The sequence below is a fragment of the Pleurodeles waltl genome, chromosome 2_1, assembly GCF_031143425.1.
Source record: "Pleurodeles waltl isolate 20211129_DDA chromosome 2_1, aPleWal1.hap1.20221129, whole genome shotgun sequence".
Classification (NCBI taxonomy): domain Eukaryota; kingdom Metazoa; phylum Chordata; class Amphibia; order Caudata; family Salamandridae; genus Pleurodeles; species Pleurodeles waltl.
Window position 1 is genome coordinate 740,392,260 of NC_090438.1, and position 22,850 is coordinate 740,415,109.

Consider the following 22,850-nt stretch of genomic DNA (forward strand, 5'->3'; position numbering starts at 1 on the left):
GCCATGGCCCTCACAGCACGAACAGAACAAACTCCATCGGCAGGATTGGAGCACTGGTCACATTGTTCACACTGTTACCTAATCAGAGTCATTTCTTTTGGCTCTCCCCTTCAGGCTCCATAGTTCCCCAAAACACTTATAATCGATAAATGCTTTACTAAAAAATGCAGACATCCGCAAAGGGCTCTCTCGGCACAGCAGGAGAGCCAATACTACAATATTCACTGCACTCTGGAAAACTTGACCCATAATGCTTTGCAAGCTTTCTTTTTCAAAACTTTCCCATAACTCGGCCTGTGATGGTCCTAGGACATTGGGGCCGCCACCAACAAAACGTTCAGCACATTTCACTTTTTCCTCTCTACATTATCTCTGGGTCCCCACACTAGGTTAGTGGGGACCCTAAAGTAATAACCCCTCCCACCATTCACTCCTTTTCTAAGCTCTCTTATGGTTAGAACTTTTGTTTTATAGCGCGGAGTAGTTTGTTTTCTAAGGGCCTTAATTTTGCAGTAGGCCTGCTAGCCCTGAAAATGTTTAAGGCACTATGTCCTCTAGGAACTAAGTATATGATCGCACTACATTACTTTCTGCCATCCTATTTTATTTTCATGTGGTTATGCCCTTTAAGGGCTAATTCTTTGGTTAAATGACCATGTTTCTTACAAATGATATTTTTATTGTGGTGTCCTCTAGGGGCTGTTCTGGGCAGTGCAGTCCAATGCCAAACGTTAGGGGCTGTTCTGGAAATGCAGTCTAATGCCAAATTGTATGTGTTTATTAATCTCTCCTTATTGCACTTATGAACATGTTTCAGGCCATGTTAACATCCTTATTACACTAGGACTGAACACTCTTAATATGTTTTGGTGACCCTTCTAGTTTCTCTCTCATTACGCCTTCATGGCTGTTTTGTTTTGGGAATTGTGTTTACCAGCCAGAAACTCTGATGGTAGGGTGGTGAAAGTGGTATTCTATTGAAATTAGCATGGCAGATTTTAAATTAGGATGCTAAATGGCAATATTTTCTTTTTTGCCTGCAGATAGAGGAATAAGCTAAATTGAAGTGCTTTAGTTATATGCAGGGCCACTGGAATTATGTGGGAGGAAAAGACCAAATTATGAGGTAGGGTTGACCAATTTATGTGGCAAGAAAAGTCCAGTTATGAATTTACAATGCCAGTAGCTGTAACTCAAGCAAATGGAGACCCATTGCATTGCAAATGCTTGTTTTAACTTGCATGTCTTAATACCCTCTAAATGGGGAGTGCTTTTGCGCATTTCGGGGCTCCCACTTGAAAAAAACGAAACCATCTTGTGAAAAGTCATGCAACTGAACTCTCGTTACCAAATGCTGATTAACTGGTGACAGATACTAAAGCATGTAGCTTGTAAAACGGATGCTTCTGTAATGGGTATTCTAAAGAAGCTGGAATGCAACGTAGTATTCCAAATGGAAAAGCCTGTATCAAAATAATTAGATGTGCTTCTTCATTTTAAGAGATAAGGACTTTTCTACATCTCACTTTGACCTAGAATACGAGACAAAGACAGGAAATGGTTAAAGAAAGATACAGAGAAAAATAGGAAAACGGTGAAAAGGGCTTATAAGTACCATTCTCATATTAAATATATCCTTGTTAGGTGTAGATCTATTGACATCAGTTAACATCTGAGAATGTTAAAGATAGCTGGCTGACCTCGAGACCCCGACAAGGGAGGATTCTAGAGCTTGTGAATCGTTATTATGTGCACAAGAGCTATAAGGATTCTGAAATTGGAGAGCCGCAAGAAGGAACTAATTAGCCAGAGTCTCACTAAAAAAGAAAAAAATGCTAGAATCTTGAAATATAAAGCATGTGATCCAATGCCGCATATTGAGGTACCCCCTTCACTTAGCAAGCGGATATTAGTTATAACATCTCTACATCCAGTGAAGATGCATACGTTTAAATGCTTGAGCCCACCATGTTTAATCCGTTCCACCCATGGTTTTTTTGAGTAGGGACGTAGAATATCATTTTGCCATTTATATTTAGCTTTATGGTAACACCTACTTGATGATATTCATCTACAATCAGGACCACTACCTTGCCATAAATGTCAGTTTCGTGTATTAATCAGTGCTTAATTTGTAACGTGCTGCTCAAAGCCCTCTCCTTAAACACTCGGCTGCTGAAATTAAATGTGCGAACACGGAATACTGAGGCTGCGTAGCCCTGAAGCCATCTCGGGCATCTTCACTCCATTTAAAGCCACGCCCTGTCCCTTCAGCTTACTCTTGCAGCTTTCTCCGAGTGTGACGCTTTTTCGTTTTTCTCTTCCTCCGTCTTTGCCATATGTGTCTTTTGGTCGCAGTAAATGCTTAAGGCAGAAAGATAAGTGCCGGCCCTCAAAAATAAGTGCGGTGCTCTGCACCGGAAACACCAAGCACAAATTAAGCACTGATGATGATGATTCAAAATACGCAGAATAAATCATGTATGGCACAAGATTGAGCTACTGTTAAATTATGCTGCTTAGCACGCAGCTGACCAATGTGACTTTCCAGGTTAGCGAAAAAAAAATCAGCAAAGCAACAATGATTCAACATAGTTATGTTTCAGTAGCTGTAGAATCGAGATAGCCTAGGGACTTAAACGGCGATCTTCACCATAAATACTAAAAATATTTCCGTCCTCAGTGATGTTACCTTAACATGCCCATCAATCATCATACAAAACACTCAGTAAATGTTGCGTATCATACATTTCCTGAATTGGGATAGGACAGATCTCTCTATCGGCAAGAATTGCTGTTACTCGCTTGGAAAAAATGTCAACATATAATCAAACATATTCAGATTGGCATTGAAACTGAGCAAATTGCAGTTACTAGATGGACATAAATATAATCTGGATCAGTGGTGTTAACCTTTTGACTTTGCAGACCCATTTGAATCACTACCAGAAGCAGAGGATGCACTTTCTACTATGTAAACATTTGAACCTCAAAATAATACATACAAATATACATCAAACAAATAACACAAATTATGATATTTAAATCACATGCAAAATGCAAAAAAAACAGATTCTTAACCCTTTCACTACTGTGTCCCAATATTCCCCCCCCCGTGCTAAGCCTTTTTTGGGCTATTTGGGGTAGTTCACTCTTAGGCCGCCATAATTGTTTGTCCACATATGCTGTCCATGCCAAATGTGTGTCCTTTTTTTTTTTTCCAACATCCTCAGGATTCTAATCGTGCCCAGGGTTTTTGGAGTCCCCTGGAGAGGGTCTGAGAAATTTGCCAAAATATAGCTACATTTTGTGATTCTTGGGGAAAAATGGAGAAAAAGTGCTACAGAAGAAAGTGTCTGTTTTGTTCCCTGCAAATGCCATCAATGAAAGGTTTGCAGTGTTAAAATCACTGGCTATTAGGAACAGGCAGACTTTTTTTTTTCTTAAACTCTGTTTATTGGTATTTCAAATATAATGTTTTGTGATCCAGTAGAGTACAGGAGGTAGCATTTACATGCATTAGCAAGCACGGATGTTGAGGATGGCACATTGTGGTAAGCACTACATAGACAAATTGCAGTTGTGCAGATCCAGGCTATCCTGTGTATCCAAATCATTGTGTCATCAAACCAGCTCTCTCCAACACAGAAGGAGAAACATGAGGCTTAATTGAGGTCCCAAGGCAGCCTCTGTTCACTGTAAACACACAAAATGCCATGGTAACCTGTTAGAAGGCCTTAAGTTTATTTTCTAAGGGCCCCAAAAGTCGTATGTCGTCTAGTAAGCTTCCTATCCTGCCTTATAGACCCCGGTCATTTGCAGTACGTTTTCAAATTTTCAATTGTACACTTGGCCACTTTATGTATATACACTTTATTAATGTGTTAACATTTTCTAAGCACTCATGGACCCCTGAGGAAGCTTTGCGGACCCCATGTGTCCCTGGACCACAGGTTGGGAATCACTGATTTACAGAGTACAGAGCAATTTGTGATACCCACTTGATGGCTCCAACTAGAGGCTCTAGTGGACCCTCCCCCCATACAGAGAGGAGCTTGCTACACTGCTGGTGAATTATTTTGAATACTATCACAATATGGCGACTTTCAAGGCCCTAGAGTGGGAGGCTCAAAGGTTAAGTTAGTGCGAGGTCATTGCATGGGGGTGATATGACGGGTTAGGAGAGCACTGATCATTGAATTGTCTCCATTGGAGACGGAGATGAGAGCTCTAGAAACGGAAATGGTGAGCCGATCGCATCCTGTTGTGTTTTGATTACGTCAACATGCGGGGTGGGCGCTGACATCATGAGATTCCCGGGGTAGGGGTCTGTGATGGCAGTGGAATTGCTTTTGCTGCCGTGTGGGCATATTACGGGAGGCCCATGGGGGAAGGACTAGTGCTTCTCCCGTGAGTGGGTGCTAGAACGGATTAGAGCCGTCTTTAGCACATGCCCATCATGGCTGAAGACGGCTCTAAGCCGTCCTTGGCACCAATGGGGGTTAATGAAAAGGTTGGAATTTTTTTCAAAATTTTGTTTTATTTCCAAAAAGACAATGCAGTTTGCTAGACTGTGGCATATCACATTTTTTTGCTTCTAATGCATGCACTTTCTCTATTTTCGGTGTACAGAAATGCTTTAATTGAGGCCCTCAATTGTCCATACTAGATTTTCCTTACTATACTTCCAATGCTCCCAGGAATCAAACTAGTGATACCAACTTTTTACGAGCCCGTTTCAAATTCATTCACGCATACAGAGAATATTAAAAGTTTCAATTTCACATGTTTTTTTTTAACGTATATTAACTTCTTTAATCTGAAAATAATAACCTACCCTCCTGAGTGGGCACCACATAGGGGTCCATGCACACCAGGTTAAGGATAGTTGATTGAGATGATATCTAAACTACTGTCGGGTCTTTCACATGCGTCTCGTGTCTCTGAGAGACGTGATGCACAACTGGTAAACCACCCAATTTTTTAATGTTTTGTTGATTTCTGCAGTGTCACTTCAGACTGCTTCTTGTCTTGTTGTAGTGTTTTTCAAGACTGTTCCTTGTTTTAGAATCAAGTTTAAATCTGAATACTTAATTTAAAAGATGTTTTTATTGAGGCGTTGGCAGGGAATTCTTGTTTACTGGTACCACTTTCTGCATCGAATGCGGATGGTGTATAATGGTTCAAAATAAGATTATTGTGTGCTATTGTGACATTTTTTTCCACATAAGTAAACAGTTTCTAGTGTGGATAATTGAATTGATCTCTGTCAAATTTCTGGGACTTGGATTGTTTCAGATCATCCCAAAAATATTTTGTTAAGTACCTACTTGAAGAAACCGCAGTTTCATATTATGAAGTTCATTTTTAATGTCAACTCTTTTTTTATATATAGGCAGCTGCGATGCAGCAGTAGTAAGCATTTTAGCCATGGTGATATTAGAATCATTTAACTTCCAAAGATCAGAAGTTCACTACCAGCGTCACCGGACAGAAACACACAAATTGTTAGAACATGTGGTGCTTGATCCATGTTAGACTCTATATGCTAAGTGTGAATATTTCGGACCTTTAAGAAATTTCTTTCTTAACCAGCTTCCCTAATTGCAATTACTTGTCTCATTGTGTGGCGAAATAGGCATTACCACTCCAAGTAGTTCAAGTATTGGAAAGTTCAAGCAGTGTCAACAGCCTTATTACCAAGCCACTTCAGCCATGATTAAAGATTACTATTAGATTATTTAACAAGGTCATTAATGAGTAGGCAACTATCCAGAAATACAAACTATGATTACCTACCACAACCTACAAAACAAATAACCTGGATGTTGATGATTCTGCAATCTGCTATACTAGAGATGTCTCCATATATTAATTTACAAATGTAGTGTGATTTAAGGTGTTGTGACAGTTGAATCCTAGGTTCAGAGGCTTAGAAGTCATTTTAACTGACCTATTTACACCATTGATTTTTTTTTTTTTAGGAGAGAACCTTAGCTGGAGAGCTATAGGTATTGTAGCAACATCAGTATGACAAATATCACTGCCCCGTGTTTTATTATTCACTTTAATTGTTCGCTTCTTAAACTGATCTCAGCCTTTCTTTAAAACTCACTTCAGCCTGCCAGATAAGATAAAAAGCACTAATGGAATTGTAATGTGAACAGAAGTACCCCATGGACCAAACATTTGTGAACCACTGGGTTATCATGTAACCTACTGGATGTCTGAAAAGGTTCTCTTTTAAATGATGGTAACCCTCAACCACCTGACTGGTGGCATGCTTGATCATAGAGGTCCTCTTCATGCCAGCTGGCGTGGGCAGTCCTTTAATGAATGCTTGTCTTTAGGGGGAATGGAGAGGGTAAATCTTCCTCTAAGTTGTATATACAGAAATTTAAAAAACTGCCAAATATACCTCATGGTAGACCTAAAACATCCCTTATGGTACATCTAAAATAATGGGAAATAATCAACCCCTTTATTTAAGCCAACATGTTTCATCCATTGACTTTGCCCCAGTAGGAGGTCCATGTGGGCTTTCTTCAGGACCATCAATTATTATTCACTGTATTAGAAATGCCCTAATATGGCAAATAGAAGAAATGCCACCAAAGAGGTCAGGTGCTTTTACAACCACAAAAATGATTTGTTGCAAACATTTTTTTCAGCTTGTTTTTGACAAATATTTGGGAGTTTTGATCATCTTAGTGGCGAAGGCAATAGTTACACTTTGAGAAGAACGCAGACCATACACTGGCCAGTGGCGGATTTGTGATGGAGAACGGCATAGAGGTTATGAAATAGATTCTAGTTTTGCTCTGTGGCCCACTATAAAGAAGACCTGCAAGCTTTCACCCATGGATGCTTCTGCTGCCATCTCTATAGGAGTTACAATTATAGGTAGGACTTTAATGCAGTTAGACACATTCATTCAATACTTCAAGTCTACTAAGAAAAACCGATGTGAAAGTCTTCAAACCTTCATTCGTCAACTGACTTTTGATATACTTTATTATAGTTCTGAAAAGAGTAGTACGATAAAGTATGCTGCATGGGCATGTGTCCTGGTAGGAATTTATGTAAGCATAATTGATAATTGAGGGATATTTTTTAAGTTCTTAGATATTTGAGGATCTTGGATGCCTGTTGGATCAAACAGCAGTGGACGTTTTTATGGTAGCAATTCCTTGTTTTGCTATTCCAGAATGAGTACTCCTTGTGGCCAATGAAAAAAGGCCATGTCATCTTTTATCTTTGTTGAACATGGTAGAGTTCAGTAGGAACGTAGTGGGGGGGGGTTGGCCAGGTGTTAATAAAAGGACATTGTATATTGCACTAACAGGGTAAAAAGAATGCAAAGAGAAGTTGGATGTTGAAGGTGCTGTTGGATAAATAAAAAAAACTGCACTTAAAAGACATTTAAAGGCAGCCCCCATGTTAACTCATGGGAGAGATAGGCCTTGCAATAGTGGAAAACGAATTTGGCAGTATTTCACTATCAGGGCATGTAAAATACACCAGTACATATCCTACCTTTTAAATACAGTGCGCCCTGCCCATGGGGCTACCTGCAGCCTACCTTAGGCGTGACTTACATGTAGTAAAAAGGAAGGCTTGGGCCTGGCAAGTGGGTACACTTGCCCAGTCGAATTGGCAGTGCGAGACTGCACACACAGACACTGCAATCGCAGGTCTGAGACATGTTTACAGGGCTACTCATGTGGGTGGCACAATCAGTGCGGCAGTCCCACTAGTAGCATTTGATGTGCAGGCCCTGGTAACCTCTAGTGCACTTTACTAGGGACTTACTAGTAAATCAGATATGCCAGTCATGGACAAACTAGCCTTCAGTACAATTTAGTCAGAGAGCATATGCACTTTCTGCACTTTACCACTGCTAACCAGTGCTAAAGTCTGGATTACAGTGGAGTGCTAATGAGTGGTGTAGAGTTAAGTGGAGGGAGAAGAGTGTCGTAGAGTGGAAGGGTGTAGAGTTGAGTAGAGTGTCAGAGTAGAGTGTTGTGGAGTGGTGCAGATAGAGAAGAGTGCAGTGGCATGTAGTGTTGTAGAGTGGCGTAGAGCAAAATAGATTGTCATGGAGTGACATGGATTGGATTAGTGTAGGAGAGTGGAATTGCATTGAGTGAAGCAGAGTGTTGTAGAGTGGGGTAGTATGTCAGAATAGAGTGCAGTAAAGTGACATAGAGTGAGTTATGTAAAGCATCACAGAGTAGATTTGAGTGGCCTAGAGTAGAGTGCCATAGAGTGGAGTGAAGTTTAATGGAGTAGAACATCACAGATTGGAGTATTATAGAGTGCAGTATCATAGATTCTAGTAGAGTGGCATATAGTGAAGTTGTGTAAAGTACAGTGGTGCAGAGTAAATTGGTTGTAGAGTTCATTGGGTTTGAGTAAAGTGGTGGAGTACATTGGTGTAGAGTGCATTGACCTAGAGTGGCATAGAGTTCAGTGGCATACAGCGGTGCAGAGTAGAGTGCAGTGGTGTAGAGTAGATAGTTTCAGGGTAGAGTGTTGTGGTTCAGGGTAGAGTGCCGTGCCGCAGTGTAGAGAGGTGCAGAGAGCAGTGGTGTAGAACACAGTGGTGCAGAGTAAATTGGTTGTAGAGTTCATTGGTTTTGAGTAAAGTGGTGGAGTGCATTGGTGTAGAGTGCATTGACCTAGAGTTCAGTGGCATACAGTGGTGCAGAGTAGAGTGCAGTGGTGTAGAGTAGATTGTTTCAGGGTAGAGTGCAGTGGCCTAGAGTGCAGTGCCACAGTGTAGAGAGTTACAGAGAGCAGTGGTGTAGAACACAGTGGTGCAGAGTAGAATAGAGTCACGTAGAGTTGCAGTGGTGTAGAGGGGCACAGAGGAGTGGCACAGAGTAGAGTGATGCGGAGTAAAAAGGTGCAGAGAGCCGTAGCATAGAGTACAGTTGTGTAGAGTAAAATAGGGGCGAAGAGTGTAGTTACATAGAGCACAATGGTGTAGAGTGGCATGCAGTGGCATAGAGTGCACTGGTGGAGAGTAGAATGGCAGTGAATAGTGCATTCTTGCAGTGGCATGGAGTTCAGTGTTTCAGAGTGCGGTGTTGTAGAATAGCGTGGAGTGGCATAGAGGACAGTGGTGCAGAGTACAGTTGAGTGGCCTAGACTGGAGTGGTGCACAGTGCAGTGGCGAACAGCAGTGGTGCATAGTAGATTGGGGTAGAGTGCACTGGCATAGAGGAGAGTGGCTCAGAGTAGAGTGGCTTGGAGTGCTCTGACGTTGAGCGCATTGGTACAGAGTGGTGTAGAGTGGTGCAGAGCAGACTGGTTTAGATTGGAGCGGTGTAGAGTGCAGTGGAATAGACAGTGGTGGTGCTTAGAGTGATGTAGATTTCACTGGCATAGAGTAGAGTTGTACAGAGTAGAGTGCAGTGGCATAGAGTGCAGTGTCGCAGAGTAGAGTGTTATACCGTCCAGTGGTGTAGAGTGGTGCAGAGTAAAGTGACGTAGAACAAAATTGTGAACAGTTGAGTGGTGCTTGAGTAGAGTGTTGCAGAATAGATTATAGTGGCATAGAGTGCAGTGGTGCAGAATAGATTGGCATAGTGTGCTGTGGTGTAGAGTGTATTGGTTTTTTTTTAGTACATAGGCATTGAATACAGTGGTGTAGAGTCCAGTGGTGTACAGTGCAGTGGCATAGAATAAAGTAGCATGGAGTGGCACATGGTAGATTTCAGTAGCATGGAGTGGGGTAGAGTGGAATGTCACAGAGTGGAATGGAGTGTCATAGAGTTGATTGTTTCAGAGCAGAGTGCAGTGGTGCAGAGTAGATTAGAGTGGTTTAAAGTGTATCTCATTGAGTGATGAATAGTGTAGTGGTGTATAATGGGATAGAGGAGAGTGGTGTGTAGAGTGCAGTGGCTAAGTGATGCAAAGTGTAGTGACGTAGAGTGTAGTGGCATAAAGTGCATTTGCATAGAGTGGCATAAAGAAGAGTGGTGCTGAGTAGAGTACAATGGCGTAGAGTCCAGTGGCAGAGTGCTGTGTTGCAAAGTAGACTGTCATAGAGTGCACTGGTGTAGATTACAGTTGAGTGCAATGGCGTAGAGTGGTGTACAGTACATTGGTCCAGTGATGCAGGTGGTGGGGTAGTGTTGTAAAGTGCAGAGTAGATTGGCATAGAGTGCATTGGTTTTGAGTGGAGTGGTGCATGGTTGAGTACAGGGGTGTAGGGTAGGCTGGGATGGAGTGCAGAGTAGATTAGACTGTCTTAGAGTGGATTGGCAAATAGTGAACTGGTGTAGAGTGGAGTGATACAGAGTTGAGCACGTTGGACAGAATGGACTGCGAACTACATCATTAGAGTTGGGGACCTGTACCCAGATGGCCATCTACTTAAATTTGACCAATTCACTGTGAAAAATAGTATACTGCCAGCGCAATTCCTCACCCATCGACAGATGTGTGCTACAATGCAGGTACTTTGGGGACTAATAGAGACTGAGCGATGGCACCACCCTGTCATGCAAACAATATATACCATGGGCCCGCACGCCACTTTATAACCTGGCTATATAGCAACATCCTTGACACTCTGAGCACCACCCACGTCCTGCTTAGACACCAATGGAAGGCAGACTTAGGCAGGGAGTTGAGTGACAGTGAATGGGAGATGGGGTTATCTCACCCCAGGAAAGTCTCCTGTAACTCCTGTTTCAAAAATATTCAATTTTACCTTCTACACAGGGCGTACCTAACACCAGCCCATCTAAACAAATTTTACCCCACAGCATGCCTCACATGCCTGTGCTGCTCACAAGCTAAGGCAGAGCTCCAACACATGCTCTGGGCCTGCCCAAAACTGTGCCCTTCCAGTCTACAATTCATGACACCCTGAAGGAAATGTTGGACCTGCCTGACCTCAATACATGGGAGGCCAGTGCCCTCTGCATTTTCAAGCATAAAAAAACACACAAAGTACGATACCGTTTTGCGACAATATCACTACTAGTAGCAATTTGCACAATCACAACGCATTGGCGATCTCCAGTCCCACCCCTGGTGGCAGCCTGGAGAGGAGTTGCATCTGAATGGTGGGTGCAGAAGATGAGGTCCTGTGGAGCGAGGAGGTACGGGGCCTCTGTCACCACCCCATCTCGCACCACTGGCCGACAATCCTCACCTGCTTCAACCAGCACCCTCGAGAATATACTAGACCCCCCATGAGGCACAATACCCACAAGGGTGGGGCTCCCCATCAAGCCCTATGACCCCCCCCCCCAACACCGTATCCCACTGCGCAAAACAAGAGTAGTCTTCCCCCGTCCCTCGGTGGTCCCACCTCCCCCAGGCAGCTGACAACAGAGCCCCCACTTATGTGCCCCAGGCTCATGTCCCCACAAAGGCACATTGAAAGTACACCACCAGCGTCGGAATGTAGGTCATTGCCTCCATATTTCAAAGTAACAAAGTCAATCTCCCCCCTTAGTTCTACCTAGTTTTGAACCCTAGAGGCACACAACTCACCCATAGCTCACTTTACACCCACGCTTGTGCTGACTTTCACATAACAACGATACTGCACCAATGTTGCCCGCCATTAAACGAGTGGGAGCAAGTCTTACTCTCCTGCATGATGTACACAGAGAACTCAATTTTAATATTGTATGCTTATGGTTGTACCTTGTTGGAATAAAAAAAAAGCAAAGGTCAGAAGGAAGGTGTCCTTTTTCAGGCACTCATCAACTGGTAGCTTCTTTTGGAGGTGCCACTTAATGGTATCTCTTAAGAATGCATCTTCCAAACATAATTGGAGCTTTGATTCTGAGGAGAGACATGAGGTTCTTATAAGTTGGATGCCGCACATTTTAGAATTTCAATAAATTACAAAACCATTTTGTTGCTTCAGTTTTCTCACATGGCTTTTAAGATCCTGGCTTAAGAGTAGAGCTAGAGCTGTTGTATGTGTTTGATTGTCCTTTTAGAAATCGAGCCTTCGCTTTTAAATCCACTTGGGCAAGGTCCTGGATTCAACACCATAAAGGTGACTGGGAATTATTTGGAAAGGTTGAGAGGAATGTTTTATTTTTTACGTCTTATTAAGAAGCCTCTGAAGTTGCAGAGTATATGGCAAAGATCTAGTCTGTGTTTACTAGATTGTTGTGGTTCATGTCCTTCTCTGGGAAAAAGTATTATTATAGAAGGGTGTCTGCTCTCAGAGAATCGGCGATGCTCATCAAACAGTGACATAAACTATCTTCTATTTTGCAACTGAATCAACTGCAGTATCAGCAAAGGGTTTCTTTTATGTGTGCACTCATATTTTCAAGCTCAGAATCCGCAACCTATTAAAATCCATAGCAGATTTGGGGTTATCGTAGAGTAATGTCAGTAATTTTGGCAACTTCTTTGGCAACATAGACCAACAGATTGACAAATTGGGTTGTTCATCATCCTCAAGGCCACAACAATTTTAGATTAACCAGATTTGTTCAGAGGTTTCTATAATCACTGAAGGTATCTGGGGAAGTCGAGGGGCTTCTACAGCAAAGAAACACTATGGCTAGAGGCCTGTTTTAAAAATATCTAAAACTTGGATTCCACATTGGGAATCGGGTAATAATATGGAATCAGTTGCCGATTACATGTAAGATATAATTTCCGTGTGTGGCCATCGCGAAACAATTTAAGAGAGTGCTCATTCAATTAATATAGACATATTGCAGTAACCATTAGCATATTCGGTGTCATGTTTGTCACCCATGTAATGTCTGGTTTGGAAGGTGCTGTCCCCTTCATCTGCCCCATGAGCACCCCCACAGAACAGACACCATGTCCAGCAGAATGGATGTGTCTGGGGTCACCTTCTGCTTTCAGCATCCACCTTGCCTCGTCATGAAGCACACCAGGCCCTAAATTTGAATCCTTTGAACATATATGTGATGGCTAAAGTGGTCCCACTACGTTGAAAATTTGAGCATAATGCTTAAACATTTGCGTTTAAGGTATTCTGAACCTCCTGAGCTCACTGCAGTCTGACAGAGGCAGCACTGTTTTTAAGGTCTGGTGTTAGCCAAGACCTTTTGATTTTAGTAATAATATATATATATTATACACACTTCTATCCGTATTCTAGAAGACAGACTGTCCAGGTGAGCATTGAAGGCACTGATTTTATTGCAGCCTCAGTGAAACAGAACGCGTTTTGGCACATAGTGCATTTGTCAACCTGTCAAACGCCATTTCTTCCCCCCTTTAAATTCCCATCATGTGACTCCAATCTGCTTCGTGTTGTCATGTAAGAAATTTTGTTTATAAACCATATATCAACACTTATAAACATTGGAGCTGTGTGACATTACATTTTCAATATTTGCAGAAAACTGAAAAAGCCACAGAATCTTTTACCTTCACTCGTGAAATGACCCAAAGTCTGTACAAAACAATGAGGCTAGGCTACAGCAGCAAGTTCCTCATCTTAAATACGTGTTAAGCCCAATCAAAAAAAAGATATCATAAACTGTTCTAAATACATGCTAACCCCGATCACAAATATATCAGGTGGGCTCATCACACAACAAATAAGCATAATTTATCGTAATACTGGAATACCGCCCAAGTGGGCCATTTCTCCCGACAATTAAATACATACAGATATGATAGCTCTTTCACTTCTTCTGATGCCCTATGCGGTTACAGCTCTGAAAAGGAAAATAATAAAACTCTTGAAGCAGGAAAACAAAAGGAACCAACAACTTATAAGACTGTTCTTTGGAAGACTGTGCTTATATATCTAAATATAAATACATATATGACGTGATAGGTTCTGAATATACTCGTACAAAACCATTTATTTATATATATATATATATATATATATATATATATATATATATATAATTTACTCGTACAAAACCATAGAAATTCAGCAGTCATAGTTGGAGTACTTTTAAGTAACTATAACTTGTGCCTCTGTCATGCACAGCTAATTACTCCATTTATTATATCATTGATGAGATCTTGTATGGCATCTTTGATATTATCACTGCAACATTTGCAATAAAATTATTGATGAGAAAATCTACGTTCGGCCGTGCTCGGCAGGGGTTGGTCACAAGGCTTGACCTGCAGCCAGGCCTTGCAGCATTGCTCTTATAACCACCCAACCCCACGCCATGCACGTCCTTTGGCTGTGGGCAGCACAGGTTGGGCACAGGGCCTGTCTCTGTCAGTGGATCTTGGAGTGGGTGTGTGAATGTTTGAGTGGGTCTGAAAGTGGGTGTGAGGGGGTGAATGAGTGTCTCAGTGGGCATGTGAGTGGACGCATGAGTCTCAGTGCTTGTACGAGTGAATTAATTAGTGTATGAATGAGTCTGATTTTTCTTTCAAATTTTCCATATCGCTCATGATGATGCAAAATTATTTGAAACCTATAACAGGGATGTGGAATTCCTATCGCCTGATGCCCGGGACATATTGTTTGCATGTTTATTTTGTCCCTGGGACAAGTAGGCCCAACCCCCTGCAGTACAAGCCCTTTTGCTGCCAGTTTACAAAGAAGGGAACTGTCTGCAGTGGAGGTAATATGTGGGTCCATATGTTAATGCTGTTTGAACTTGTATTTATGGTTCATTACTTAAAGCCTTCATTATTAGGATGAGTGCCGTAAATAAAAGTCTTAGGGTCACACTGCACTACTGACTATAGTTCCAGTAAAAAGTATTTTTAAAGTGTACAAACGTTTGAAAAGTTTAACAATATGAGGCTAAGTATAATGCTGCCAGAATGTTCTATGATTAGATGCAAATATTTGCAGAATCTTTTAAGCAAGAGTTTTGATTCTTTGCTTTCAAAATAAAATGTGCAGAAAAAAATGCAAGTAGGAACAAAGGCGCTTCGCTACAATGAACTTTTAGGTGCTATTTCTTTGAAGCGTCATTTATTAAAATGTGTTGATGCATGCTAGTATTTTTAAAAAATATTCTTAATAGAAAATCAGTGTAACCTTTTTCAACAAGATTAGGGGAAGCATGAAAATAAACAAGCATTGGCAAAGCCAACCGACTCGACATTTTTTGTGAGCCTTTAGGTTTCATCAGTGTGTGTGTTGTTTTGACCTGGCTTTTGAAACACTTTCAGGTTGTGGTAGCTGGCAGGCCCTCACCATTGTTACAAACACTGGCAAAAAGAAAAAAAGTTTTTGGTCTCAAAAACCACACATTGCAACCAGCTGTGTAACAAAGGCCCCACAGCCCCCCTCCAGGGGGCTCCGTCAGCACAGTATCTGCCTTGAGTGAGTTTGGAGGGCGGGGAGGCTCTGTGTTCTTTGCAGGGAGGCCCCTCCAGTTTCGTTATCCCACTGATTGCCACAGTATTTCCTGGCACTGCACAAAACTACTTTGTGTGCCAATATTCTCTTTGTGGAAGAGCGGAATGTGATCACTCGCAGTAAAGCCAGCCAATAGAGAGAGAAATAAAAGTTTAATAAAAACAAAATATCTTTAACGCCAGACCTAATTAGAGACACAATTCTTAAAGAAGTCACAAAAGTGCACCCATGGTATACATATTTGAATTAGTGGCTTTCATGAATTCACAAGAGCTTACAGAAGTAGACCAGGAAATCATACTCCTAGAAAATATTTGTGAATTGTATTTTAGCACAAACAAATATACATGTGTAGATTTGCTCACGTGAAAATCTGTTGAGTGTTTACAAGTTCGCTTTCCCTCCATCCACTTTTTTCCCCACCCTGGAAGAACTTCCACTTCTGCCATTGTCAGGAGTATATTTCCAACTTTTCTCATTATGGGAAAAGATTAGAGAAGAGCTGATGAAAATCCTTAATAACATGCAAGTTAGTAGGTTCGCAAACTCAAAGGCAATCCAGCCCTGGAACTATTGTTTACAGCTTCCTCCAGCCCCAGTATGTAGATCTGCGGAAAGGTGGCAAAATAAGGAAATTGCAAGTATTCAAGTCCTACTATAGTAGTAGCCCTGGCATAATCAGAGAGGCTATTATCAGATCTCTTACCTAAGGAGATTGCTGCCATAATTTGTCGCCAGAATACATGGCACGAAAGGGACAAGTAGATTTTTTTTACAGGACAAGTAGATTTAAAAAGCAACCTGTCCCATGGACAAGTAGATATTTTAGTAAATTCCACACCCCTGTATAATTTGCACCTAAGACACACCCATAGCACACCCCTGGGGTCAGTTTACCGTCACCCTGACCCCTTATGCCACTTTCAATTTGGATTTTCACCCCAGGGGACTGTCCCGTGAAATAAAATGGTGGCCATAACTTTGTAGTCTAGTTGCGGTCAGCCAATTGCAATGCTTCTTTTCGCACACATATTTGCAAAAAAATCATGAATTTCGTGAATTATTTGTGGCCAGAGATATACAAATTTATTTTCCCTCCAATATCTCAAAAACTACTCAACAGATTCACACCAAATAAGTGAAAGCGTGATCTGCCTACTGATAGCTAGCTTTCTGCCAAATGTGGTGTAATTCCGTCCAGTGGTTTGGCCTGTAGTCGTGTCTAAAGAATCCTATTGAAATTAGCATGGGAAATGCAGCCTTTTTTGAGCCCTCTTTTTCTCACCCCGAAAACGTTCCATGCGCAACAAACTTTAATGAAGATTTGTCAAACAGAGCCAAAGATATAGGCAAGTCAAAAAATGCTTTTCCTATGGAAACGTGGTCCTAACTATAACATACATACACTTTCTAAAGGGTGCTTGCAGACCCTCTCTCCATCCATCTGTCTGTTGTGTCTTTCACATGTTGTTTCCAAACACTACAGTATACAAAGTATCAGCCTACTCCAGCCACTGTCTAACTTCACTTTGACTGGCTACTTTTAGCCCTTTAACAAGGAGCACATCCACACACAAGGTGTAGTTCCTTGTAGTGCCATTTGTTAAAAAAAATTATACTATATAAATACTTCAGTGTTGCCTTTGTGTTTAGAACCTGATTTGCTAGCAGAATACTTTCTATCAGCTGTGAGCACTGGACAATGCTGTTGTAAATTATTTTTGAAGTCGGCTTTCTTTATCTGACTACTGTCTTTTCACACCATACCAGCAACATGAATTCTAAAAATAAGCTTATAAGTGTGCTCAATCTTTACACCTCTGTCTGTCTGTCATTCTTCCTTTCTGAACTTTTTTGTTTATTCCTTTCCTCTTTTTTCTTTCCTTTCTTCTTTCTTTCCTGTTTCATCCCTTTCATTGCTTCTGTCTTTCATTTTTCCCTTTCTTTTGTTCTTTCTTACCTTCTTTCCTTCTTTCTTTACTCCTTTCACGTTTCTTTCTTTCCTTGTTCTTTCCTTCGTCCCTTATTTCTTTCCTTCTTTGTCTTTCTTTCCTCTTTTCTTTCCTTATTACCTTTCTTTCTTTCCTGACTTTCTTTCTTTCCTTCTTTTTTCTTATTTCTTTGTTTCTCTTTCTTCCTTTTTTCTTGCCTTCCTCCCTTTTCTTGCCTTCCTCTTTGTGCTCGTCTCTTTGTTTTTTGCCTTCCTCTTTATTACATTTTTTTGCACCTTCATTACATTTTTCTTTTGGACCTTCCTCTTGCTTTCTTTCTTGCCTGCCATTTTTCCTTTCCTTCTTTCGCTAGCACCAGGCCGATTGGCTTTTTTAAGTCTGTTAGCCAAGACCTTCTTATTTTACTAAAATTATGTGTATAACAGTTACTTATAGGTGTTTTCTGTCAGACTTTATCAATTATTCTGTGATTGCTTCATTTACATTTTATTTCCACCCACTTCACATGCATCAAGACAAAATGTGGGAGGCCACTTCAACCACCTCCGGACTTCAGTACTATGGCTTGCTACTGTTCCACAAGGAGCACATCCACACACAAAGTAGTTCTTTTCAGTGCTAGGGAGTACTGTTTCACCGTTTGCTTTCTTAAGACCAGAACAACATTTTTGCCTTTAGCCAATGCTTTTATTTAGATTGATGAAAGCCTGGATATTCCCAAACAGTAAAGTTTTTAAAAAAACATGAGAAAACCAACCAAGAATTGCCAAAAGGCTGGCAGCCAACGCCTATTGGCCATACCATTGCTTGTTTTCTTTTAAGACTGTTTTCACTTCTTTGGCAATTGAGATTCTTAGAGCGGGGATGAATTAAGTCAGTCATTTGAGGAGTCTACACAGCAGAAAACAAGTGAGCTGCTGTTATTATGAAGAAGTTAATAGTAAACAACACCAAAAGAAGCGGCTTCTAAACTAAGTTAGGAGTGTACCCGTGCTCTCAGTTGAGAGGCTGTAAAAGCTGTTCTGTCACCCCTCATTGCTCCAGCAGGGCAAGGGGGAATTACAGAGGGGGCGAGGAGCAGCCTTTGACAGGGTTGTCGTGCTAATAAAGCACAATGGCGCTTAATGAAAGTTGTTTGTCGGTGGTTTTCAACCTGTGGTCCAGGGACCCCTAGGGGTCCGCGATGCCTCCTCAGGGGTCCGCGGCTGCTTAGAAAATTAAATAAAATTAACAGATTTAAATAGTGCATATAAATAAAGTGACTTCATGTACAACTGAAAAATGTAACACTTACTGTAAATGTCCGGGGATTTGAATTTGGAGGCTAAAAATGTAATTAGTATTCTCAGATTCATTCGTGGGACCAGTGCAGGTGCATCAAAAAGAATATAGTGTGTGGCTTCAATTGAATTTAAAATAGCTCCAACTTTCCTAATAAAATGTACTTTTTAACTTATATTTGTATGCAAATTAAATAAAATGTGTTTTTATTTGCGTATGTGTTTGATGAATCCTTATTTCTGTCATTTTCTGTGTATTGTTTTGCGTTTCAAATCATCAACAGTGTTTAGACTGGGTTCCCTGGCTTCCATTAATGACTGGGGGCTAGGGCTGGATTCCAATATTAATTCATTGGGGGTCCCCGGATTCCAGTAATGATAAAGTGGGGGTCCACAGAAGTCAAAAGGTTGGGGACCACTGGCTATGTTGGTGTGGCACCCTGTACGCATCTTAATTTGTGGAAATTCTGTTAGCAGAGCACATTACATGATTTTTATAACAACACTAATAGACGGTTTGTCTTATTATGGTATAATTATGTGGTTCTATCCTAGTACTGTTACATTTTTACCTTTTACTCAATTCTGTTTATTGTAGGTTCATTCTACGCCCTTTCCTACAACACTAAAATAGACCAAGATAATTGTGTAGCTGTGCTACCGACAGGTAAGAATCATTTGCCCTTAGATTTTTATGAGATTGTTAATGAAGTCTCTACAAATGTCAGATTGTTTGTCCTTTTTGATATTTTATTTTCCATTTTCTTTGTTCATATATATTGCAATGTCTGCTTTCGAACACCTTGTTATATATTAATTATTGAGAGTTTTATAAATGCTGGTGAATACTGCATATTATAGCGACATGAAATAACTGTCGCATGAGTCTAGTCCACACGCAGGAAGGTATTCATGATTTTGTTTTTATGGAGGATAAATGTAAATACAAAAAAAAAATGAATACAAAATATTCACCATTAGGATTAGAAGGGAATTTTGTTGCTGTTAGCATGGCCGAGGATACGAAGCTATTGGTTATGATTTCTAATGCTTCATTCTTCCCATGTGATGTCTCAGGGCAGAAAACAGCCCAAGATTTGGGGGAGGGGAGTCTCTGCACAAAATGTCTGTGAGAACTAATCTCTGCATGCAAATACAGTGCCCAAAAGGTACGGAAGGCTTGTTTCTGGGTTATTTATTTTTTCTTTTTTTTTAGTTTGATTCTATTTTATAGGCCTGCGTTAGGAAGGGGGGGTAGGCCCATCCAGTTGAGTCACCCAGCTGGTGAGAGGTGGCTCATAGTCCGCATGGTGTCTATAAGTATAATATTACAGTCAGACTTTTACAGGCTTAGAGCACTATACTCTTCTCGAAATTTTACGTTCTCATATGTGGGAGGGCAAAGGTCAGAGACTGAGAATCCACTACCCACCTAAACCCTTGTGGCTCCAGAATACAGCTATTCCAGACCTTCCAGTTTAGCCAGTCAATGGCATGTACATGATCTTCTGTCCTTAGTGATGCAGTTGCTTCCAGCGGCCAAAAATTGGCTGCTGCATCCAGACCTGGCCTTTGGCTCACAGTCTTGCAAAAAACCCTTCTGAAGCCGCCCAGTCTTGAATACCAGTCAGCCTTCATTGACTCAGTGATGGCAAGCCTGTCTTGACCCATGTGAAATGATCACCTGGCCTTCACCATCAGGGCCAAAGTGGAGAGGAGTGCATTGCCTGCCATGCTTCCTCTCTGTCACATGAAGTGCAGTTAATCTGCAGCAGCACTAATTCCTGCTGTAGTGCTCAGTGAGGCCTGGAGCGCTCAAAATACACCTCTCCTCAGAATGGCAGATGGTTTCGCCTAACCCCTAACTCCTGATATTACTCAGCCTTTCAGCTTCCTTTGACACTGTTGACCATCTCACCTTCATCCACACCCTGAAGGATTAAATGTGATTCACAGGGGGCGTGGCTATGCATGCCACAATGGCAGATGCCTAAAGCTGGCACTCCGCACCAACCCCACAAAATCCTTACAGCCGCACCTGCAGGAGGGGCCATCGGAATTGCAGCTCCGGAGTGGGACTGCGTGAACCAGACTCGCCCCAGCAGGTGCCATTGGCCTAAATCCGGGACTGGATGGAGGAGGGTCTCTGAGGTAATGAGACCTTCCCTGGCAAGATGACAGCAAGGCTCGCTGAGCTGAGTCGCCCCATGGCGTGGAGCCCATAGAGGGCATTGATCGACCTGGGAGGTGGCAGTGGGGACTTCAGTACCAACTCCTTCCCTTCTTTGGTTGCAGGGGGCATCCCCGGGACACGGATGCTGCAGGACGGCGACAGTGGAATTGCTGATTGGGCAGTGCGACCGCTTGGTGCTGCTCCTGGCAAGAGCAGGCACTGAGCAACAACTGTGAAGACACTGGAGGCCCCCTCCTGGGAGACAGGGGTGTCCTGAGCAGAGCAGCAACTTTTTGGAACCACTGGGTCACCTGGGAGTGGAGCAGGGCAGCACAAGGAAAGGCCTTCTCATCCGGCCTCGTGGCTGCCAACACCAGGAAAGACTGAGCGATCAGGCCAGGCACATATATGAACAGGAGGACTTAATCTGCGTCTCGGCTGCCCAAACATGAGCCATGGAGTGCTGTTTTGAGGGCTGATGGGGGGCAAACACTTGCTGGCAACATATGGTTGGCAGATGGTGCCTCGAAGCCCTGGGGGCACACCTCCACTCCTGCCCTCCCCACCCCACCCTTTGCCTGAAGGATTGGTAGCTGAGCATCGACTCGAGGAGGGGTCTCCCCTCACACTGGCTAATCAGTGCACAATTCAGCATCTTGATAATGCGCAAAGATCCTTCAGCCACAGTATGGTGAGGCCCACTTGAGAGGTGTGTTGTGGAGTTTGTGGGGTTGGGGAGGCCGCAAGAGTTGTGGGGCGGCCTAAAGGACATGACACTAGGCCCTCTTGGTCCTGTAGGGAGCTGGACCCTACTGGGGGGGGGGGTGCTGCACCTGCCCAAGCCTGACCCGAGCCAAGGGAGAGGTGGCAAGACTTGCCGGATGTATTTGCCTCCTCTTCCACCCACCGGCCCTGACTGCACCCCTTGCAGTATGTGTGAACATTTGTGGCCAGCTAGGGTCGAACAAAGGGGCACACGGCCACAAGAGGCAGGCAAATCTTGAACAACTGGTGTTGCTTTTGGCTGGACCTGACTTGGTCCTGTGGGGGACCTGGCAGCTCTGGGCCCATGATACATAATACAAGGGACCAGAGCGGGGGCGTAGAGGGGCAAAGATGGCCAAACCAAAAGTCAAAACTCAGGGTCCACCACAGGAGCTCAGTAAGACCCACACTGTTCCAGAGAATACAGAGGTGTCCATGTCGCCTCTGCCCAAGTACACGCATCCTACATTGGATGATATCTTTGCCACCATTGTAGACACCAAGACCACGCTCCAGAGGAAGATTGGCTCAGTCTCGGCTGAATTTAGTATGTTGACTGCAGATCATCATAAATTGTCTGATAAAGTAAAGGAGTCAGATGCTGCAATCTCCGAACTGCAGCAGACCCTGAAAGCCAGGAATGAACAGCTACAGGGTTTTTTGGAGTGGGTGAGGAGGCTTGAGTACATGGCTAAAGATGCCAAAGGCAGCAACCGGCGGGATAACGTACAAGTGGTGGGCCTCCCTGAAGGGGTGGAAGGCTCAGACATGGTGACCTACTTGGAAAATTGGCTGAAGAGTGTTGTGGCCCAGACACCTGGGTTCTGACAGGATCCCATATGGCGGGCCCCACCTGGCGTTTTACATGGCATATGTGGCAGTGTTGGCTCTTAAACTAGAAATATTGTATAAGGAATACAGGGAGTGCAGAATTATTAGGCAAGTTGTATTTTTGAGGATTAATTTTATTATTGAACAACAACCATGTTCTCAATGAACCCAAAAAACTCATTAATATCAAAACTGAATATTTTTGGAAGTAGTTTTTAGTTTGTTTTTAGTTTTAGCTATGTTAGGGGGATATCTGTGTCTGCAGGTGACTATCACTGTGCATAATTATTAGGCAATTTAACAAAAAAAAATATATACCCATTTCAATTATTTATCTTTACCAGTGAAACCAATATAACATCTCAACATTCACAAATATACATTTCTGACATTCAAAAACAAAACAAAAACAAATCAGTGACCAATATAGCCACCTTTCTTTGCAAGGACACTCAAAAGCCTGCCATCCATGGATTCTGTCAGTGTTTTGATCTGTTCACCATCAACATTGCGTGCAGCAGCAACCACAGCCT

The 22,850-nt window shown here is 42.3% G+C and overlaps 1 protein-coding gene across 2 annotated transcripts in view; it reads left to right on the plus strand.

Moving 5' to 3' along the window:
• RPP40 (ribonuclease P/MRP subunit p40) overlaps window positions 1-22,850 on the plus strand; it is a 384,234-nt gene that overhangs the window by 92,985 nt on the left and 268,399 nt on the right. For both annotated transcript variants that reach the window (XM_069217495.1, XM_069217502.1), the window contains exon 3: window positions 19,147-19,215. In XM_069217495.1, the coding sequence (XP_069073596.1) occupies window positions 19,147-19,215 (69 nt within the window). The remainder of the gene's footprint in view (window positions 1-19,146; window positions 19,216-22,850) is intronic.